This window comes from Condylura cristata, unplaced genomic scaffold (assembly GCF_000260355.1).
Source record: "Condylura cristata isolate star-nosed mole 26May11 unplaced genomic scaffold, ConCri1.0 scaffold00011, whole genome shotgun sequence".
NCBI classification, from domain to species: Eukaryota; Metazoa; Chordata; class Mammalia; order Eulipotyphla; family Talpidae; genus Condylura; species Condylura cristata.
In genome coordinates this window covers 47,334,429-47,354,204 of record NW_004567112.1, presented here as the reverse complement: position 1 = coordinate 47,354,204, position 19,776 = coordinate 47,334,429, and the positions used below count along the sequence as shown (strand labels likewise).

At 35.7% G+C, this 19,776-nt stretch overlaps 1 protein-coding gene across 2 annotated transcripts in view; it reads left to right on the top strand.

Moving 5' to 3' along the window:
- The window catches only part of BICC1 (BicC family RNA binding protein 1), a 269,917-nt gene that overhangs the window by 79,597 nt on the left and 170,544 nt on the right, over positions 1 to 19,776 (top strand). For both annotated transcript variants that reach the window (XM_012723663.1, XM_004680878.2), the window contains exon 2: positions 2,171 to 2,217. In XM_012723663.1, coding sequence (XP_012579117.1) covers positions 2,171 to 2,217 — 47 coding nt within the window. The remainder of the gene's footprint in view (positions 1 to 2,170; positions 2,218 to 19,776) is intronic.

Sequence of the window (19,776 nt, the reverse complement as noted above, 5' to 3'; positions counted from 1 at the left end):
GTGACTTTGAATATGCGTATCTATCTGTCTCAGTCTATTTGTCTCTCTAAGTATAAGGGGGTACTTGGCTGAAGACAGGGCCTTACCTATTTTGATTCACCAGCACAGGATTTAAATATTTTTGGGATAACAGAATGCTTCTCTTTGCTTTTTCCAACTCTTCAAAATGAAGGTCTTAAGTGCCTAGGTTTATATTGAGAAAGAAACATTTTTCAAAGTCCCTTGCCCCATCTCCCACTTCTTTAAAGGAGTTTACATTCTGATATTGAGGAGTTCAGAGTAGGTTTAAAAATTAAGCTCTTAAATATGAACCCATTAGGACCCCCCTTTGGGAGGAGAGCATTTGGTGAAATGTCACTCTCCCTTGATTTGCTTCTAGGATCTTGGTAGCTTTGGACGGGGTCATTGAAAGCCTTTCTGGGGACCCAGCAGCTTGGATGTGAGATAAGAACACTTCCTGGAAAGTGCCAATGACTGGGCTAACCATGATTTACACCTGTGACAGTGATCTCCAAATCCTACCCAAATCTTTTACTAGGACACTCGTCTGCTTGGGAAATGAAACATTCACAGAATTATGGGAAAAATGAGACTTTGACTTGGAGTGTCTTGTACATGAACACTAAGAATGAAAAAGACCAAGGACTTTTGTGTATGCCATTTCTGACCCTCTGCCTCCTGTTTTGTCTTGGGTTTTAAAATTGGTAAAGGTACAGGTTTCTGGTTAAATTTGAGATGTGTTTTGGGAACATGGTTAATTGTAGTTTTTCTGAACTATGGAAAATATCTCCTTTTTATCCATTCAGGGATTGAAAGGCCAGTCTGTGAAGTCTGTTTAGCTGGTCTTGTAAATGAAGAAGCATTTTAAGATTGTGACATAATGAGTTTGTCATGAACAAAATAAGTGTCCTAAAGTAAAATTCTGTAGTGGAAGGTAATTGAATCATAAGATTTAAACTGTTGAATTCAAGTTTTGTAGGGGTTCTCTGTGAACAAAAAGGGTGATTATTTCACTTATTAGATAGGTCATTGAAAATATCCTTGGTTTTAAAACAATTTCTTTTCAGTGAAGAGTTTCTTCGATGTCATTAGGTTATTTGTTTTTTGTTTTTTTTTTCCTTTGGTGCACTGGCATGCAATTTTCCTTGGCAAGCAATGGTGTCATTGAGAAGGGACCCTTTAAACTATTTTTAGCTTGAGAGAGAAAGACATCCCAAGGTAAATACAGCTGAGTAGACGTGACTCCTAATAAGTAGACTTATTAGGTTTATATCTTTAGATTTTATGACTACATTTTAACTGGCTCAGGTGGTTCCTTTGACTAGTATTATCCTTATTTCCTAATTTAGAAAAAAAATAAGCTTTTTTTGTTCATATTTGCTTTATATTTTTGTCAAAGTCTTATTATTGATGTATTTTTAAATTAGAGTGACAATCATAGTTTGTGGGGTCAACTAAAAAAATATCTTGATATTATGTCTTAGTTTACTTTTGCTGCTTTAACAATTACTAGTATAGTGTCTTGAAACAACATAAGTTTATTATTTACAGTTCTAGAGACCAAAATTCTGAAATGGGTTTCACTGGCTGGTATCACATGTTAGAAAGACCTTATTCCTCCAAATGTTGCCAGGAAGAATCCACTTTCTTGCTTTTTCCAGCTCTAGAGGCCACCTATATTCTTTAGCTATGATATTCATTTTTCAAAGTCTGTTTCAAAATGTTGCATCTCTAAATCTTTCTTGTCTCTGACCCTCTATTGTCAAATATCCTTCTCTTCTGCCATTCTCACATAGCTTTCTTAGATGGTGAAATTTCTACTCTTTGCTACAGCTGGTGGCTTTGGTAGATACTTGTTCTTGTCCAAATAGTGCCTTAATTATGTAAGGACAAGATCACTTTCATTTGTGTGTAAAAGTAGAGATTTATGAATCTTTTACACAAAAAAGAAATATGAAATTATCTAAAAATGTATAATTGATTCAGCTAGTGTTTTTTGTCTTTCAATTTTGACTCTCAGTTGAGGCCCTTCAGCAGGTCCTGAGCTATGCAGGGGTGAGGATGGTGTCTTGCTTAATTTTGCATTCTCATGCCTTAATTTTGCATTCTCATGTTGGTTATATAGGTGGAGAAATGAAGATATTTTAAATGTATACATTTTTATTTTCAGCTGCTGCTGAAGGAAAAGGCAAAAGTGGGGAAGACTTTTTTCAGAAGGTAAGTTGTTTTTTAATCCTGCCTCATGATGATAATGAAAAATATACTTTTCTTAATAGTTATTCTAGAAGCCCTTAAACACTCCCCTTCCATATCAAGGGATATAGGTGTTACTCAGGGAGAAATGAGGGTGGGATGATGTTGGGGATTTAGTCATTCTAGGACGTTCCTCCTGGGGCAAATCTATTGCAATTTTTGCATGGAGGAAAGAAGGGCTGCCAGGTGAATTTTTCATGAAGAAATCAACAAAATGCTCTCCTAATTATCTTATTTTTTGGCTACCATGGATTTCTCTTTCCCCAAACACATACCTAGTATCTGGCCTGGGAGGCAAAGAGGAATCCCTCAAAGTTTTCCTAATTTTTGGTAAGTGTGATCATGGATGGGAAAACATGTATATGTAATGAACAAAAGATCATCTTTAGATCTCCTTGCTCATGGTTGGTAACCTAATTCATTGGCTCACTGGTTGTTGCCTGAAAGTTTTAACCTTCAGCAAAGTCTGGCCAGTCATATAGAACAAAAAGAAATAGGACTAGAACTGATTGAAAAATGAATATGAACAACTGTGCAGAGCAATTCTTGGATTCTAGTCAGATCTATTTTAAAATAAGTGTCTTATATAAGGGAAGATGCCTATTCTTTTGGAGGAATTGGCTGCATTCACATTTTTCTTTTGTTAATGTGGGTGTGTTGTATTTGTGTTTTTGTTGTTGGAATACAGAAAGCATATGTGTGGGATCAAATATGAGATTCATAAATGGAGGGAAGAGTGAAAATATATCAGCAACTATAGATAAGACCAAATAATGCTGTAGAAGATTATCAAGGCTTTGAAAATTACCTCTATGCAACCAGATAGGGTTTCATAAATCTGTTCATTCTCTTTTCTGTATGTTACACTTTTGGGGGGGAGTGTATCAACTGCATTCTTTTCCAAAAGTATTAAAAGCAAGCATTTTCAGAGCTAATGATTGTATTTCATGTTCTTCATTGTGAAAATATGTATTTATCCACTGTGTGCCACACTATGTACCCAGGGCAGCAAGGCAGAGGCAGGGACTCTGCCCAAAGGGAACCTGTTTGGTGTCTGATGATATGGTCACATGAATAGCCAGGGTGTCTGGGATAGGGAGGGTTAAGCAGTTGACTAGGATTTAGAAAAGGACTCCTTCAGGTCTTTAGAAGAGAAATTAGTCAGGTGAAGAGGTAGGCTGAGAGACTTGGAAAGATATTTCAAACAAAGACGCAGAATGTGAGAAGGCCCAGGAGGTGGAAGAATTTACCAGGATTCACACTTCAAACATTGGCTAGCACATAGCATGTGAAGATGTCAGAGATTGGGAGCTTTCTCCTAAAAGAATTTAAATTTAAAATGTGAAAAAATGCTGGCCAATGTGTCAGAATGTGTCACACCACAAATTTTTACCTCTACTTTAGGCTTTTACCTACTGACACTTACATGCTTTCCTTGAAGACCCTAACTTGGTATTATCTGACATGAGTTAATATCTACCTTGTACCCAGTACCAGGGCATTTCAGAATGCCCTGCATTTACTGGGGACCCCAAGGGGGTTGAACAGAGGACAAAAAAGTAGAAATCCAGGTCTGCCTTGGGTTTGCTGTGATAGTGCATTAGATGCAGTTTATGCAGGCGTATATATATTTTTTCATTGTTCTTTAACTTGAAGCTAGATGTGAAAAACAGACTGTTCAGTTTTTGTGTGACTCACATTTTAAAAGCTGAATCAAAACAGTGTATATGATCACAAAGGACCTTCATTCTTAGAAGATTTGCTAATATTTATCACTCTTTGTGGGGCCATATATACATTCCAGCAGTTTAAATGGAAACATATGTTTGAATCCAGGAACATGTGTGCATCACACAAACCATGAGTTGGAACTTAAGATTGCATTCTTGGTCACAGGTCTCTGAATAGCTAAATGGAAGTTGATTTATCTCCTTTCTTCTTTAGTTCAACCCCAAATGTCTTCCTGATAAGCAAGTGTCCATAAGATTTGATAGTCACCTCATAAAGAAACATGTAACTTAATAGTCACCACAATTTCCAGAAGAGTAATTTTTAGTATTTTGATCAGAGAGAAGTAGACATTATCATTCGTCCACAGTAGAATGAAGTAATGGAGAAAAATTGAATTATCCTCTAGGAACTTTCTTATAGTCACATATTTTCCAGTTTTAGTTAATGACATTTTGGGAAATATGTAAGATCAATAAATGGGCCACATTGTTGGTCACTATCATCTTTGAAAAAATGTATTTTTCCTCCCAGAATAATGCAAATAAAAAGGCTTATTATTGAAATGGTTTTGGTTTTTGACTCTGGGTTATGGACCAAAATCCAAAATTAAAACTTCTTGAATTGAGTTTAAAATTTGACTTACTTATTTTAAAGACATCTAAGTCTGGAAGGATTCCTCCAAGATTTATATTGACTTTGGGGAGAGGTTTGGAGGAAGAGAGTGACATTCATAGATTTTTTTTTCCCCCACCATCAAAATATATATAAGGCCATAACAATATGATTATAGTCTATTAATTATTCTCAATAAAGTTTAGAAAATGACAAAGGTAAATTTTAAATTATCTTAAGAATTGGTAGATTTTCCACAAAGGGTCAAAATTGTAGTTTAGTAATGTGTAAGATCATCAGATATATTGTCTCAGACTTGAAGCTATAATAGTAATTGTTTAGATTACACATCTCGTCCAGAGTCATGGTTATTGTTTCTTTCTGAGATCTGCCTTGTTTTCTTTTTTAAATACTTGTTTATTTATGCATGTAAGAGCTGAGATGTAGGCCAGAGGTGTGGGGTGAAAGGCATGTCTACTGAAATCCACTGCTGAGGGGGGGCAGTGGGTGAGACAGGAGAGGTTTGCTGCACCATGTGGGTCAGTTCCCTGGCCTGGAAGGCTCAACTCTTGCTGAAGTGGCTAGCGATAGCTTCATAGTGCTGAGAATGAACCCTTTGTATCACCAGGGAAGCCATTTACCAGGTTTTCAATATACTGTTTTGCTGCAAGTGTTTGAACTGTGTTATTTCCTTGGGAACTCTGAGGTACCCTATTAATATAGTGGCTTAGAGAACAGCAGTGTTCTAAACAGGGTTGCACTTAGTGGACGACATTCTGCCCTGCCCTCAGACACAGACCCAGGTTCCTTGTAAGACCCAGATCTGCTGCATCTCAAGTTATGGACCTCCTCTCTGAAGATGGGTTACCAACATGTCTAGTTGTGTATTAGTGAGAAAGAGGAAAAGAGTAAGGGGAGTATGTCACAGTCTTAAGGCCCAACCTGGGTTGAGAAATGGCCTATATTATTTCTCACATACCCTTGGAGAAATACCTTGTAAGGTCTCACCTGCCTGCAGTAATAGGATGTTGGGGAGAAGAACATGTGTGTGTTCAGAGTGTAACATCTTCATGTGTCATGCTTTGGAAACTTGTGTTCACTTTTTAGGGCTGCTGTGACAGTATGCCATAATCTACATGGCTTAAATGACATAAATTAGTTGTCTCACAGTTTGGGAGGTTAAAAATGTAAATTCCAGGTATTTACTGTGTTGGTTCCTTAAAAGGATATGACAAAGAATCTGTTCCATGCTTATCTACTTGCTGTACTGTTTTGCCTGCCATTTGTGACATTCCCTGGTTTGCAGGAGCATCATCCTAACATCTGCCTTCATCTTCACATGATGTCCTCTCTGTGTCTCTGTGGCCAAATTTCCACTTTCTGTAATGGTACCAGTCATGTTGGATTAGGGCCCCCTGTAGTGATAGCATCTTACTAATTCTATTTGCAGTCACCTCATTTCTAAATAAAGCTTTGAGATACTAGCTATTGAGATACTAGGTTAGGGTTTCTATATGAGTTTTGATGGGACACACTTCAATTTTTCTGTAGAAAAATTGATTATATCAGAAAAATTGCTAAACCAAATGGCATTCCATTTTATACAAATTGAAATATAGATTTTATCTTCTTTGTCATTGAACCTGTTTTTCCTTTCTTATAAGTCATAGGAAGAACAGATATACAATGAATATGCATGAAAGAGGAAAAAAAGTTCTAATGTTTGTCCTGCCTTTGAAAGAAAACTATTGTCTGTATATTCCTAGTCTTTTTCTATATATATATTAAAAATGCATATAAAGTGCTTTTTATAATATCCTTTGGCAGGATTATAAATTAGACTGTATTAAAAAAGTCCCAAATGTTTTCCTGTTTTGTAATTTTGCAAGTCCTTACTAATTGTAACCTTTCTTCCATTGGTGTTTACTGTCCTTACAAAAGAGGGAATGGTTAGGACTTTATCAGTTTTCTCTCTAGTTCTTTTTCCACCTCTCCTGGCAGCTTTAATTGAAACACATGGAAGTGATCTGCCTGGTGTTTTACAGTTCTTTGGGCAGTTGTTCATGGCTTACTCACTGTCTGTCCTGTTTCCTTTTAATCAGTTTTTTTTTTTTCTTTCTCTTGTGAAATGACTGTGGCCAGATCTAGCAGGGGAAAATGTGTTACAGTATATTAGGTGGGGATGGGTACAATGATTGTATTACAAATGTGATTCATCAAAGCAAAATGCTTTAGAATCTGTGTACTCAGTGGCTGAAGGAGACAAAATATAGTCAGTGTCATTACTGATGAAAAACCAAGTTTTCCACTGCATTGGGTATATCCATTATTTCTCAAAAAAATACATGCCACTTATTAAATATAGGGATAGTTTATACTCTCAAAATAAGACATTTTAGAAAACTGACCTTTAAACGCTGACTTTTCATAAGAACTAACAGTAAGATTAATGTTAATAAGATAATTTTGGTGATGTATGTGGTGTATATTACCCTCAAGCTCATCCTTGTAGACAAAAAACAAAATAAAACAAAACAAAACAAAACAAAAACTACTTTTGTTACTTTGGGAGTAAAAATTAGCAAGTTTTCTGGGGGGAAACTGCTAAGAGGAATATTTGACCCTCTTTGTACCTCAAAATGTATGAATTGGGTAGTCTTAAGTGGAGACTACTTGACTCTTTTTATAGAGGGAGGCAGAGATTATAAACAATTTCTACTTTCTCCACTCACCATTATTTTGCATGTGTTGAATAGGCTATATCCTTCTGGTAATAGAATTAATTTTAGGCATAATTACTGAAAAAAAAAATAACTATAGCCCATGATGGACTTTTCCTAACACCAAATTTATGCTTTAATACTGTAAATCAAACAATTTAAATAAATAAAATTGGGATATATTAAATTTTTGGCCTTAGTATTTGTTCAGTACATTTACATATATAACATTATAACATTACAGGAAGGTGGTACAGACAATGATGAGTATTTGGCATTCATGGATTTGAAGACGGGCTGAGAAGGCTATACAACATAACAGTGTTAGGCCCTGAGAACAAGTTTTACTGAGAGTCTCTTATACTTCTGACTAAACAGGCATAACTAACCTTTTATAAAGCTTGGGGAAAAAAGGAACATCCTTTAAACATTGTCTAGCCATCTAGAAAGTTGTTAAAGAACCAATCCTATTTTTGTTTTATAATGCTTAGTCTTTTAACAGATGAGAATTAGTGAGAAAGTATAAGGAAACACTATCACTTACTCATCATTTTGCTAGTCTTATTTTTATTCTTGTAGTTATATGGCCATGGAAGTAGGGGGTTGACTTGCACCCCTCAGTGTAACGTAGAATCATATGTAGAGTTCTATCATAATTTTATGTATATGGCTTTATTTTGGTATTCATTCCAAATGACTGCTTTATGAAAACCACATTTGCTATTTATTTATTTTATTTTGTTTGCTATATTTCCCTGCTACTAGGGAAGCAGGCGATACCACTGAGATTCCTTTAATGTATGTGTTTGTTGTTAAAAGAAACAAAACACAAAGAGATGGAAAGTTAATTCCCTACACATGTCAAGGAAGAATCAGCATTGATCGATCATCCTACTCAAGACAATTTACACAGTGTACTCCCAATGAAAACTCCTGTGGTATTCTTCAGGGTAGTGGAGTAACTATTACTTAAATTTTTTTTAAAGATTTATTTATTTATGCATACAGAATTGGGGTACAGGCCAGAGTACAGGGGTTGAGACGATTCACCAGAGACAGCATAGGGAGCAGAACAGGCAGGTGTATTGAAATACACTACTGAGGGAGCAGTGGGCCGGTCAAGAGAGATCTGTCATGCCATGTGGGTCACCTCCCTAGTCAGGGTTTGAACTCATCCTGCAGTGGCTGCAGTAGCTTCAAGTGCTGTGCTTTAACACATTGCACCACCAGGGAAGGTCTCATTACTGAAATTCTTATGGAATCATAAAATATTCCAAATAGCCAAAGCTCGTCCATCAAAAAAAGAAGGAAAGTAGCCCTCCTTGGTGGCGCAGCGGGTTAAAGCACAGCACTAAGAAGCTAAAGCCACCTCAGCATGAGTTTGATCCCCGCCTGCCCCGGAGGTAACCACATGGTGTGTCAGACCTCTCTTGACCCACCTGCTGCTCCCCTCAGCAGTGTACTTCGTTGATCTGCCTGTTCTGCTCCCTACTTTGTCCCTCGTGAATCCTCTCACCCTCCGCATCTCTGGCCTGTACCCCCATTTTGTACGAATAAATAAATCTTTTAAAAAAAAAAAGGAAAGAGGGGGCATAACATGTTCAGAATGCCAATTATACTATAAAGCCATAATAATTAAAACAGTATGTTATGGAAACAAACAGACACGCATGCCAATGGAATAGAAATGAGACCACGGAAATAAAATCACACATTTATAAATAACTGATTGTGAAAAGTATATATCCAAAAACAAGGAAAATCTCTACAATAAATGGTGTTGGAAAAATTGGACTGCTGCATGCAAAAGAAAAATACTAGACCACTCTCTCATGCATGCCCTAAAATCAATTCAAAAATAATTAAAGACTTGGATGCAAGACCTGAAACTATTAGATATATTAAAGAAAACCACGGTAAAACACTCCGTTATATAAATGTAAGAAACATCTTTCAGGAATCATCTCCAGCAGCAAGGAAATCAAAGGAGAATATAGGCAACTGTGATAAAACCAAACTAAAAAGCTTCTATACAGAAAAGAGACAGTAACTAAAATGTAGAGACACCCTACTGAATAGGAGAAAATATTTGCACACTATGTATATCTGACAAGGGTCTGATATTGAAAACTACAAATAGCTCACACAAGTCAACCAAAACAAAAGAAACACCCAATAAAGAAAACAGGCAAAAGAGCTAAATAGACACTTCTTCAAAGAATATGCCCTCCTGGCCAACATACATCTGAAAAAATGGTAATCATTACTTACCTGGGAAATGCAGATCAAAACCACAGTGAGATATCGGCCCCCACCTATGAGGATGGCCCATATTAAAAAAAACAAAAGCACGAAGTGCTAGCAAGTCTGTGGTGAAAAAAGAACCCCCTTATACTGTTGGTATAGTCCAGCCTCTGAGGAAAGTAGTGTGTTTCATCAAAAGATTGAAAATTGATCTACCATATGACCCAGCAATTCTATTCCTAGGTATCTAGCCAAAGAATAAAAAAAAACACTAATTTGAAGGGAAACCTGTACTTCTGTGTTTATAGCAGCACTATTTTTAATAGCTGAGGTATGGAAACAACCTAAATGTCTCTCCCCCCAAAGATAGGTGTATCAAGATGTGGTAAATTGGACTACTACTCAACAATCCAGAAGAGATAAACTTATGTCATATGTGGTTACATGATGAAGCTGGGAGGGATTTTGCTTTGTGTGAAAGAAAAAGAAAAGTACTGGATGGTATTTTCATGCTAAAGGTAGACAAAAACAAAGCTTAAAAGCTGAACATACAAGGAGAGGATATAGAGAGGGTGAAAACAGGAAGGAATGAACACAATGGACTATGGGTAAGGTTATCAGAAGGGGAGTGTGCTGGGGTGGGAGCAAATGGGAAAGAGATTCAGTGGAAGAATACTGGGGGTATGGTGAAATAATGTATACATGTATACAGGTATAGAGTTATAAACCTATGCCCCCTAAGACATCTACTGTGTTGTAAATCAACATTACTTCAATAAATATAGCTTAAAAAAGTGTAAGTTTGGTGATAGTAAATTACCCTCATTACATATATGATTTTTAAAAGTAGATTCTATAACCTTAAATCAGTATCTGGTGAAAGTTCAGCTGTTATTGACTCGAATCTTCTGTTTGTTCATGAAACCAAATGCAAATTATTAGATCTTGTGGAAAACCTAACTGAATTTGTGGAAATAGTTCTTTTAAAAGGGATCATAAGGCAGAATTTTGGATTGAGTAACGATGGGCAATGTAGTTAGGATCAAATGACTCTGGAAAAATCCAGTTAAATGATTTATTACTCTAATTTTAAAATATTCATCTATTTTGTAAAATGCTCTTCATGAATTGATTAAATTTGTAATTGCTGTAGCTGTCTGTGTTTTTCTTAATTGAAAAATATTAAGCTACAAAGTTCTTTACTTATAGTTGATAATAAGATTTTAGGATAGTTTTCACATTGCCCAGATAAAAATCACACTAATAAACTGTTAATTTGCAAATGTAAATATTTCTGTGTGGGCCAAAAACAGTTTTTCAGGATAACAGCATTAACTGATTTTGAGGAAGGATTAAATGTGATTACTTGCAACCACAGGAGTTTTGCATTTGCTTTGTTAATCTGTGTATATTTACTACTGTGTTTTGATTGTCAGGGTATTCAAGTTTTTATGTTTATCTTTGTATATATGTGAAGTATCAGACATGTTTCTGAAGAAGAAATATAAGGATATTTATTATGGTAACATTTGTAATCTCACAGTTAAATAAAAACCTGGATTATTAACATGTTTGTATGGTATATCTTTTTATTACTACATAGATATTAAAATATTGCTGTTTTAAAAATGTTTACTAATTTGGGAAATTATATAAGTGAAAAATCAGAACAAAGGGGACAATTAGTATCTTGATTCAAGTTATATATATTTATGATAAGAAAACTGACTGGGGCAGAAATTAAGCCAAATTGTCTACAGTGACTATCTCAGTAGTGAGATTATGATTGATTTCTATTCTTTTAAAAATTCTTTCCTATAATGAACCTCTATTCATTTAAAATCAAGATTGACAATCACTACCTCCTCTTGAAGAATTTATGGTCCATGAACATATAAATTGTAACTGCTTTGTAGATTATTACAATATTTGTAAATGATTGGCTTGTTTTCTTCTCATCAAGTACTGAAGTTCCTTCTATATCACCTTTAACAAGTGTGAAGATAAAATAGGTCCAAATACACACAAAGTAGATACTTTTTAGTCAGTGCTGATGTTTAGAAATTTTTCCATTTATTTCTTCCATTTGCTCTTGACTTGCCATTTTCAAGTATACAAATTTTATTTTACTTTATTTATTTTTTTAAAGATTTATTTATTCATACAGAACTGGGGTACATGCCAGAGATGCAGAGGGTGAGAGAACCCACCAGAGACAGAGTAGGGAGCAGAACAGGTATGATCGATGAAGTACACTGCTGAGGGGAGCAGTGGGTGGGTCAGGAGAGGTCTGCTGCACCATGTGGGTCACCTCCGGGGCAGGTGGAGATTGAACTCATGCGGAAGTGGTTTAAGCTTCTTAGTGCTGTGTTTTAACCCGCTGCGCCACCAGGGAGGGCCCTACAAATTTTAAAGTGGTTTTTGTAACCATCTTCAAGTTATATATAGTTACTGAAATTTTTCTTCAATGCTGGTAAATTGTCGCCAGCAACTGCAGCATGAGTTCAATCCCCAGCCAGGTAGCTGACCCACGTGGCACAGCAGACCTCTCCTGTCTCACCCACTGCTCTCCTCAGCAGTGGATTGCAGTGCATATGCCTGTTCTGCTTCTCACTTTGTCTCTGGTGAATCCTGTCACCACCCTCACACACACCTGTGGCCTACATCCCAGCTCTTGCATGTATAAATAAAAAAAAATAATAAAATGCTGAAAAGACATTTAGTATTAGAATAATTGCATAATCATTCTTCAGATGGTTTATACCATTCACACTTTAACAAAATTTTGGGTGTGTAATTAAGAGGCCAGCATATTTGAGCACACAGTTCTCCAAAGAGGATATGGAAAATGTTAGATACGTGAAAAATGTTCATTGAGACTGTTAGTAAGGGAGATGCGAGTAAAACAAAAATGAAATACAGTCTTATGCAGTGAGAATAACACATCAAAAACCCAAGTACAAGTGCTGGAGAAGATACAGGAAAAGAGGACCCCCACTTTACTGTTGGTGGAAATGTAAATTGGTGTAGCTAGTTTTGAAAAGTGATATGGCTTTAATTTAAAAGGCTAAAAAAAGAAAATATAGCACTCTGCAGACCCACTCCTGGGCATCTACCCATTGAAGATGAAACCATCAACACAAACAAAAAACATATGCTCTACAGTGTTTATTGCAGCATTATTTATAGTAATTAGGATATATGGAGCAACTAAAATGGCCATCAAGAGGAGAAGATCAAGTCAAGATGATGCAGTAAATATATGCTATAGCGTTCTTATCAACCATACATGTTACCATTTATAGCAAAGTAGAAGACGTTTGCGGGACTAATGTACAGTAAAGCAAGTCAGACCGACAAAGACAGATATTGAATATTTACACAGCAGATGATTCAACAAAGTAAAATATTTACAGGAACTAATGGACATTCATAAGTGAAGTGAGTTTCCTAATGTTGGAGTTGGGGAGAAAGGGTTGGAGGGGATTTGAGGGATGGTAGTGGGAAAACCCCCAACTTTCTGAACCTTCTGTTTCGTAGCATACAACCAGCCTAAAAGAATCCTCATTCTTCTTCTCCCAGGTTCCCAGTTTGTGGTGGAGAGGCAGAGGCTGTCTGTGTGCATTAGTTTTATCCTGGACAAGTGGCCCAAATTAAGCTCTATCTTTAAAGTTTTTTCAGTAAGATGTGCCTTTAATCTGTCATTTAAAAGATGTATTTTTAAAAAATATAATAGCTTATTTTTACATCATTTTGTGCATTTTCCCGTCTCAATTGTAATTCTCATGGGCTTCCCATCACCAAATCACCCCAAAAGATGTATTTAACAGGTGTTATCACAGAGTGTAAACACAGGTAGTGTGTGCTGAGAACTCTTTAGATGATCTGTGTGTACCTCTCATCTGTGCACAGCCATGTGTACTGTATAAATCATATTCACAGTCAAAGTATGTTTATTTTTGTTAATCAGATGCTAGGATTTTTCAAGGAATAATAGGGTCACTGCTAGTAATATCTCAGGTAGAAAAGTAAATGTTATCCTTTTTTATAAAAAAGAAAAAAGGGCCCTCCCTGGTGGCGCAGTGGGTTAAAGCACAGCACTAAGAAGCTAAAGCCACTACTGCATAAGTTTGAATCCCACTTGCCCTGGAGGAGATCCACATGGCGAGGCAGACCTCTCCTGACCCGCCTGCTGCTCCCCTCAGCAGTGTACTTTGTCGATCTACCTGTTCTGCTACCCTGTCTCTGGTGAATCCTCTCACCCTCCACATCTCTGGCCTGTACCCCAGTTCCATATGAATAAATAAATAAATCTTTAAAAAAAAAGAAAAAGAAAAAAGATTTCAGTATGGCCTTCATAACACCCATTATGATTTTCTCCTCTTTGGTCATTGTTATTAATATCATTTTGCTCCACATTTTACTTTGTATGGGAAGTTTATAGTTAGCCAATATGCTGAGGAATTAAGACAGCATAAAACATGCTCTGTTTCCCTAACAGTGGTTGAGGATTGCACTTTTTTACTCTTTATTTCTTTAAAATAGTATCCTCAAGTTATTGGAGTTCCTGATGTTATTCTCATTTTGCAGGTTTAATAGTTGGTTATTTCAAATGAGTTCCCTTTTGTTATAGATTCTTTCTCGAAAGGAGCAGCCTTTTGGCATTTGTAAAGGTGAAGAGCTAGATTTCATCATTTTCTTCTTTGATAAAATCAGAGAGGTTGAAGTATATGTCTTTCTTTCTTTTGTCAACCTAACCTCATTCAGGTAGCTGAATTTTTCACTTCTTAATGATAGTAGGTGGGAATGATGAAAACAACTGCAGATAAACTGCAGACTTTTGTGATTCTTTATCAATTACTTTTTTGAATTAGTTTCAATTCCCATTGCTTGTTTACTTTGGAGCTACCAGAAAACCTTAATCTCCTGTGAATAAGAAAACTTAAAACTCATTTAGGTTGATTCCACATCTTCCCTATTGTAATAATAGGGAAGCAATAAACATGGAAGTGCAAGTGTTCTTTTCAGTCAATGTTTGTGTCCTTTGGGTAGATACCTAGGCTTGGGATTGCTGGGACATATGAAAGCTCCATTTTTAGCAGTTTGAGATACCTGCAAACAGCTTTCCACAGTGATTGTACCAGTTTGCATGCCCACCAGCAGTGTATAGTTCATTTCTCTCCACATCCTCGCCAACATTTGTTGTTGTTAGTTGTTTTAATATGTGCCATTCGCACTGGTAAGACATGGTATCTTATTGTGGTTTTAATTTGCATTTCCCTTATTACAAGTGATGTTGAATGTATTTCCATTTGCATGTTGGCCATCTGCATTTCCTCTTTGGAGAAGTGTCTTTTCAGCTCTTCTGCTTATTTTTTTATGGGGTTGTTCATTTTATTTTTGTTGTATTTTATCAGCTCTTTGTATATCTTTGCGATAAGTCCTTTGTCATTAGTCTTGTGTGCAAAAATTTCTCCCAGTCTTTGGGGTGTCTGTTTTGTGTAATATCTCTTTTGCTGAACAGAAGCTCTTTAATTTGGTGTAGTCCTAGCTATTTATCCTTTTCTTAACTATCCTTGCTTTGGGTGATGTATCTTTAAAGGTGTTACTGAGGTGTATGTCTATAGTGTTTTGCCCATCTTTTCTTGTAGATATTTTATGGTTTTGGGACTTATGTCAAGTTCTTTAATCCATTTTGCATAGTGCAAGGTGGATTAAAAAGATGTGGTACATATGTGCAGTGCAATATTACTAAGCAATCAAAGAGATAAACTCATGTGTTTTGCAGCAACATGGATGGAGCTGGAAGGGATCATGCTTAGTGAAATAAGCCAGAAAGGAAAAGAGAAATACTGGATGGCTTCACTCATAGCAGGAGCATGAGGGACCAGGAAAAAAAAAACAATTGGAATAAAGAAAAATGAAAACAATGAACAGCTATAAGCCAGTTACATTTTATGGTGGAAAGGGGAATAGAATGAAAATTGGGATGGGGTGGGAAGAGTGCACCATGATGATGGCACACAGGTGAATTGGTGGGAAAACCATGGGGATTACAACCAAGATGAAAAAATGCACAAAATGAAGAATGTTGTAAAAAATACATAAATAAATAAAAAAGAAAACTTTAAACTCATTTACTTTGAAGTTGTTTTCTTAAATAGAATTTCTTCCTGTTATGTTTTTCTATGGGATTTTCTAAGACAGTGGTATAAGTTGATATGTAAGTCAGTAGGAGGTGCTGTACTTGAAGCTCTGTGCCATGTTCCTACATTGATAGACCTGGAGAGACTAAGGTTTTTTTGTTTGTTTTTTTTTTTTTTTTTACTTCACCCAGTACATTGAGAGGGAGATACTAACAAAATGGTAGAAATGATATTTTTCGTTACTGGATTCAAGTGTGGATTTGTGTTTCTTATGGATCACTTTCTTTAGTTTCTTTGCGATACATTAAAACTATGGTGAGTTAATGTGGTAATCTGAATCTAAAAGCTTCATTTGTTTTCTAGGTTCCATGAGAAATTAGAAGACAGAATTATTTCTATCTTTAAAGAGCTTTCAAGCTGAAGGGAAAAGATGCTTATAAGAGTGTAAGAGTATATTTATAGAGTAAATGATTCTGTCAGTACTTTACAAAGATGCTAAGAATGCCATTCATGGGACATTTTTTTGCCCTTCTTGTGTGCTATTGTGCCAGGTGCAGGGCTGGAGAGAGACAAAGTGACTAGTTGTGGTTTCTATGCTTAACAGGGTCCACTACAGAAGAGAAGTGACACATAAATGGCAAAAGTGTATAACCGAGTAAATAGAAGTTATAATTTATTCTACCCTGAAGAATCAAGGATGACCGTCCTGAGCAGAAAGTGTATGAGTAGGAATTTGAGCAGTAGTTAAAAGAAATGTAACTAGTATAATGGGTTAAGACTAGGTGAAATATTGTGGAAGAGTTTCTGAGTAGAGAACAAGATTTAAGTTAGGTTAAGATATCTTCCAGAGATATAGTATGTATATATGTTTATTTACACACACACTGGAATACTATTCAACAATCAAAAAAGATAAACTCTTACATTTTCTTTAACATGGATGGAGTTGAAGGGATTAAAATGAAATAAATCAGAAGGAGAAAAACAAATACTGGATGGTGTCACATACAGGTGGAATATATAGAAAACAAACAAAGGGTAAGATAAAACTAATTTATGAACTAACTCTAGAAAACTGACTATAGAACAGAGGGTTGCAAAAGGGAAGGGAGGGTGAGAACAGTAGGAAGGGAACATAATAGACTCAGTGGTGGAATATGGGAGCTTTGATGGTGGGTGTGATGTGGTAGCAATACCTGGGGGAGGAGACCCTACATCTAAAACACAGTGATGTAGACAAGTGTTACTTCAGTTAAAAGAAAAATATGTCTTCTAGATCTGTGATTCTGTGGCTTCAGTGTATTGGAGACAAGATGGCAAGGTATTTCTGGCAGAAAGAATTGAGTACCCTTGTAAAAGCGAAACCAAATGATGGGGGAAACTTTTTTTTTTTGGCTGTATGACTGAGAAAAAAAATCAGAGAAAAAGTGATAAATCTCATATCATTTCATCTGAACAAATTACAGATTCAAGTGAAAGGTTGAGCAGATGAGTAGAAATATTTTATCCAGATTAAATAATCTAGATTATATTGTTTATATGCACTGTCTAGTCAAAGATGATGAGATTTAAAAATGGTTACCTAACATCTTACAATGAAGTTTGCTCTACCGCTTCTGACCTTTTTATGAGTTCTGGGTTTAGGGATGTTTATTATGTTTTTCTCCCCATTGCTTTCCTGGATGATAAATGTATTCCTCGAGAGATTAACTGTTAATTATACTTTGAAACATAAGTTTTTAACTAGTGTAATACCCTCTTTGCATTTTAGATGACAAGATTTCCAGGTTTGAACATAATGGCTATAATATAACTATCATTTAATTAAGTCCTGAACTGTCATAATATACGCAGTCCCCAAAAAAAAAAAGTATTTTCCAAGAAGATAGTTGAAAGATTGGGCTTTGTACTTCAATTTTGTTTTATGGAAAGCAAATTAAAATTTGAGAAAAATAACCAATAATTCAAATTTGACAAATAATAAAACATTTGGTTTTACTTGCATAAATTAAAGATTCCTAGAACATCCCTGGTGGCTAAGGGGTTCAAGTCTCAACACTTTCAGGCCAGAGACAGGAATTTGATTCTGACCAGGGAGCTGACCCACATGACACAAGAGACCACTCCTATCTCTCCTGCGGTTCCCCTCAACTGTGTATTTCCATAGATCTGCCTGTTCTGCTCATCACTTTTGTCTGTAGTGAGTTCTCTGCACCTCTAGTCTATACCCCAGTTCATATATGCATAAATAATAAATAAATAAAATCCTTAAAAAATAAAGCTTCCCTAAAGTAATCATTGGCTTTCAGTTTAACATACTCTAGTATTAGCATTAAACCATCAGTATAATGATGAACAAGTACAGAGAGAGAAGACCAAGAATATTTGAGTTAGCCAATTCTGTTTTTCAGAGATATTCTAGCTGAATTATTAACTGGAATTCATATTCTCTTTCCCATTTCCCCAAATCTACCATTAACCACTGTAGTGTTAATAAGTACTTAATCTGCATCATTCTTAACCCTTCTTACTGTAGGTTTGCTGGAGGACCTTTTAAAAATTGTTGATCACTAAACTAGAGATTCTGATTTCATTGTTCTGCAAGTAAAGCTTGGGTTTTAGTGTTTTTTGTTTTTTTTTTAAAGCTTCCAGGTGACTTTATATGCAGCAAAGGCTGGGAGCTACTGATGGGGAGTATAGGCAAATGCAAAGAGAAATTGGCTTTTATGCTGGCTTCTACTGCTGAAGAAACAGAAGTGATTGTGTATGAGCTTCTGTGAGAATTACTAATGGCTTTCACTTTTTGTTGAGTGTTTCATGGTATGATTTACAGAAAGGTGTATTGTGAAATGCTGATTCTGCTGTATTGCTAATAAATACTATTTTTTCAAAAAAAAATTCCATGAGTAGGTAATTATTTGAGAAATGCTATTATAGTTACAAAAACCAAGATTTTGAATCTACAGGAGAGCTGATATTAGTTCAGGAGCTCCATGACACCATGGTTAACATCTCTGGAATTCTCATACCTTTTTTCTTATATTTTTCTCTTTCGAAGTCACAGGATGACTGCTAATCAGTGGGTGAATGAATGTGATGGTCATAGTCAATAGAATATTTTTCATTCTTAAAAAAGAAGGAACTCTTTGCAGTTTATAGTTGAGTGATTGTTATTTGGGGACACTTCTTTCTTAATCCCTGTATTGAGATTATTGTCATTTATTGGCTTTTTAAAAATACATTAATTTATTTACATTTTAGGGTAGAATATATTTTTTTAAAGGTTTATTTATGTATACAGAGGTGGGGTACAGGCTAGAGGTGCAGGAGCAGTGAGAGGCTCCACCCGAGACAGAGTGGGGAGTAGAACAGGCAGATCACAAAGTACACTGCTGAGGGGAGCAGCAGGCAGGTCAGGAGAGGTCTGCCGTTCCATGTGGATCACCTCCAGGGTGGGGGTTGAACTCATGTTGAAGTGGCTTTAGCTTCTCAGTGCTGTGCTTTAACCCGCTGCGCCACCAGGGAAGGCCAGAATACATACATACATACATACTTGCATATATACATATATACATACACACACACATGTGTGTGTATATATATACACATATATATGTATATATATATTTTTTTAGTGGAGGTTTTTTTCTTTTTCTCTCAACAAAACTACTAATGATATTTAATATGTTAGATTTTTGTATTTGTAAATTCCTTAGAATAGACAATTTTTAGCACTTCCGAGCATTATTTAATCAAATATTTTTTCTTGGTGTAAATCTAGTCTACAGAATTAAATATGTTGATGAATGTATGGAAATTCAGTTTATAATGACTAAGATATGTGTTAAGGTTAAGCAGGATACTATTATACAAAGGAGATTTTTTTTTTTTTTTACAAATGTATTTATTTAGCCTCACAGTAGGGAGGAGAACATAAATCATTCCATAGTACACAATTTTTTTCCAAAAATATAACCTTTTATTTTTTTATTTGTTTAATTTATTTATTTATTTTTTTTTGCATACAGAACTGGAGTACAGGCCAGAGGCTCAGGGGCAGTGAGAGGCCC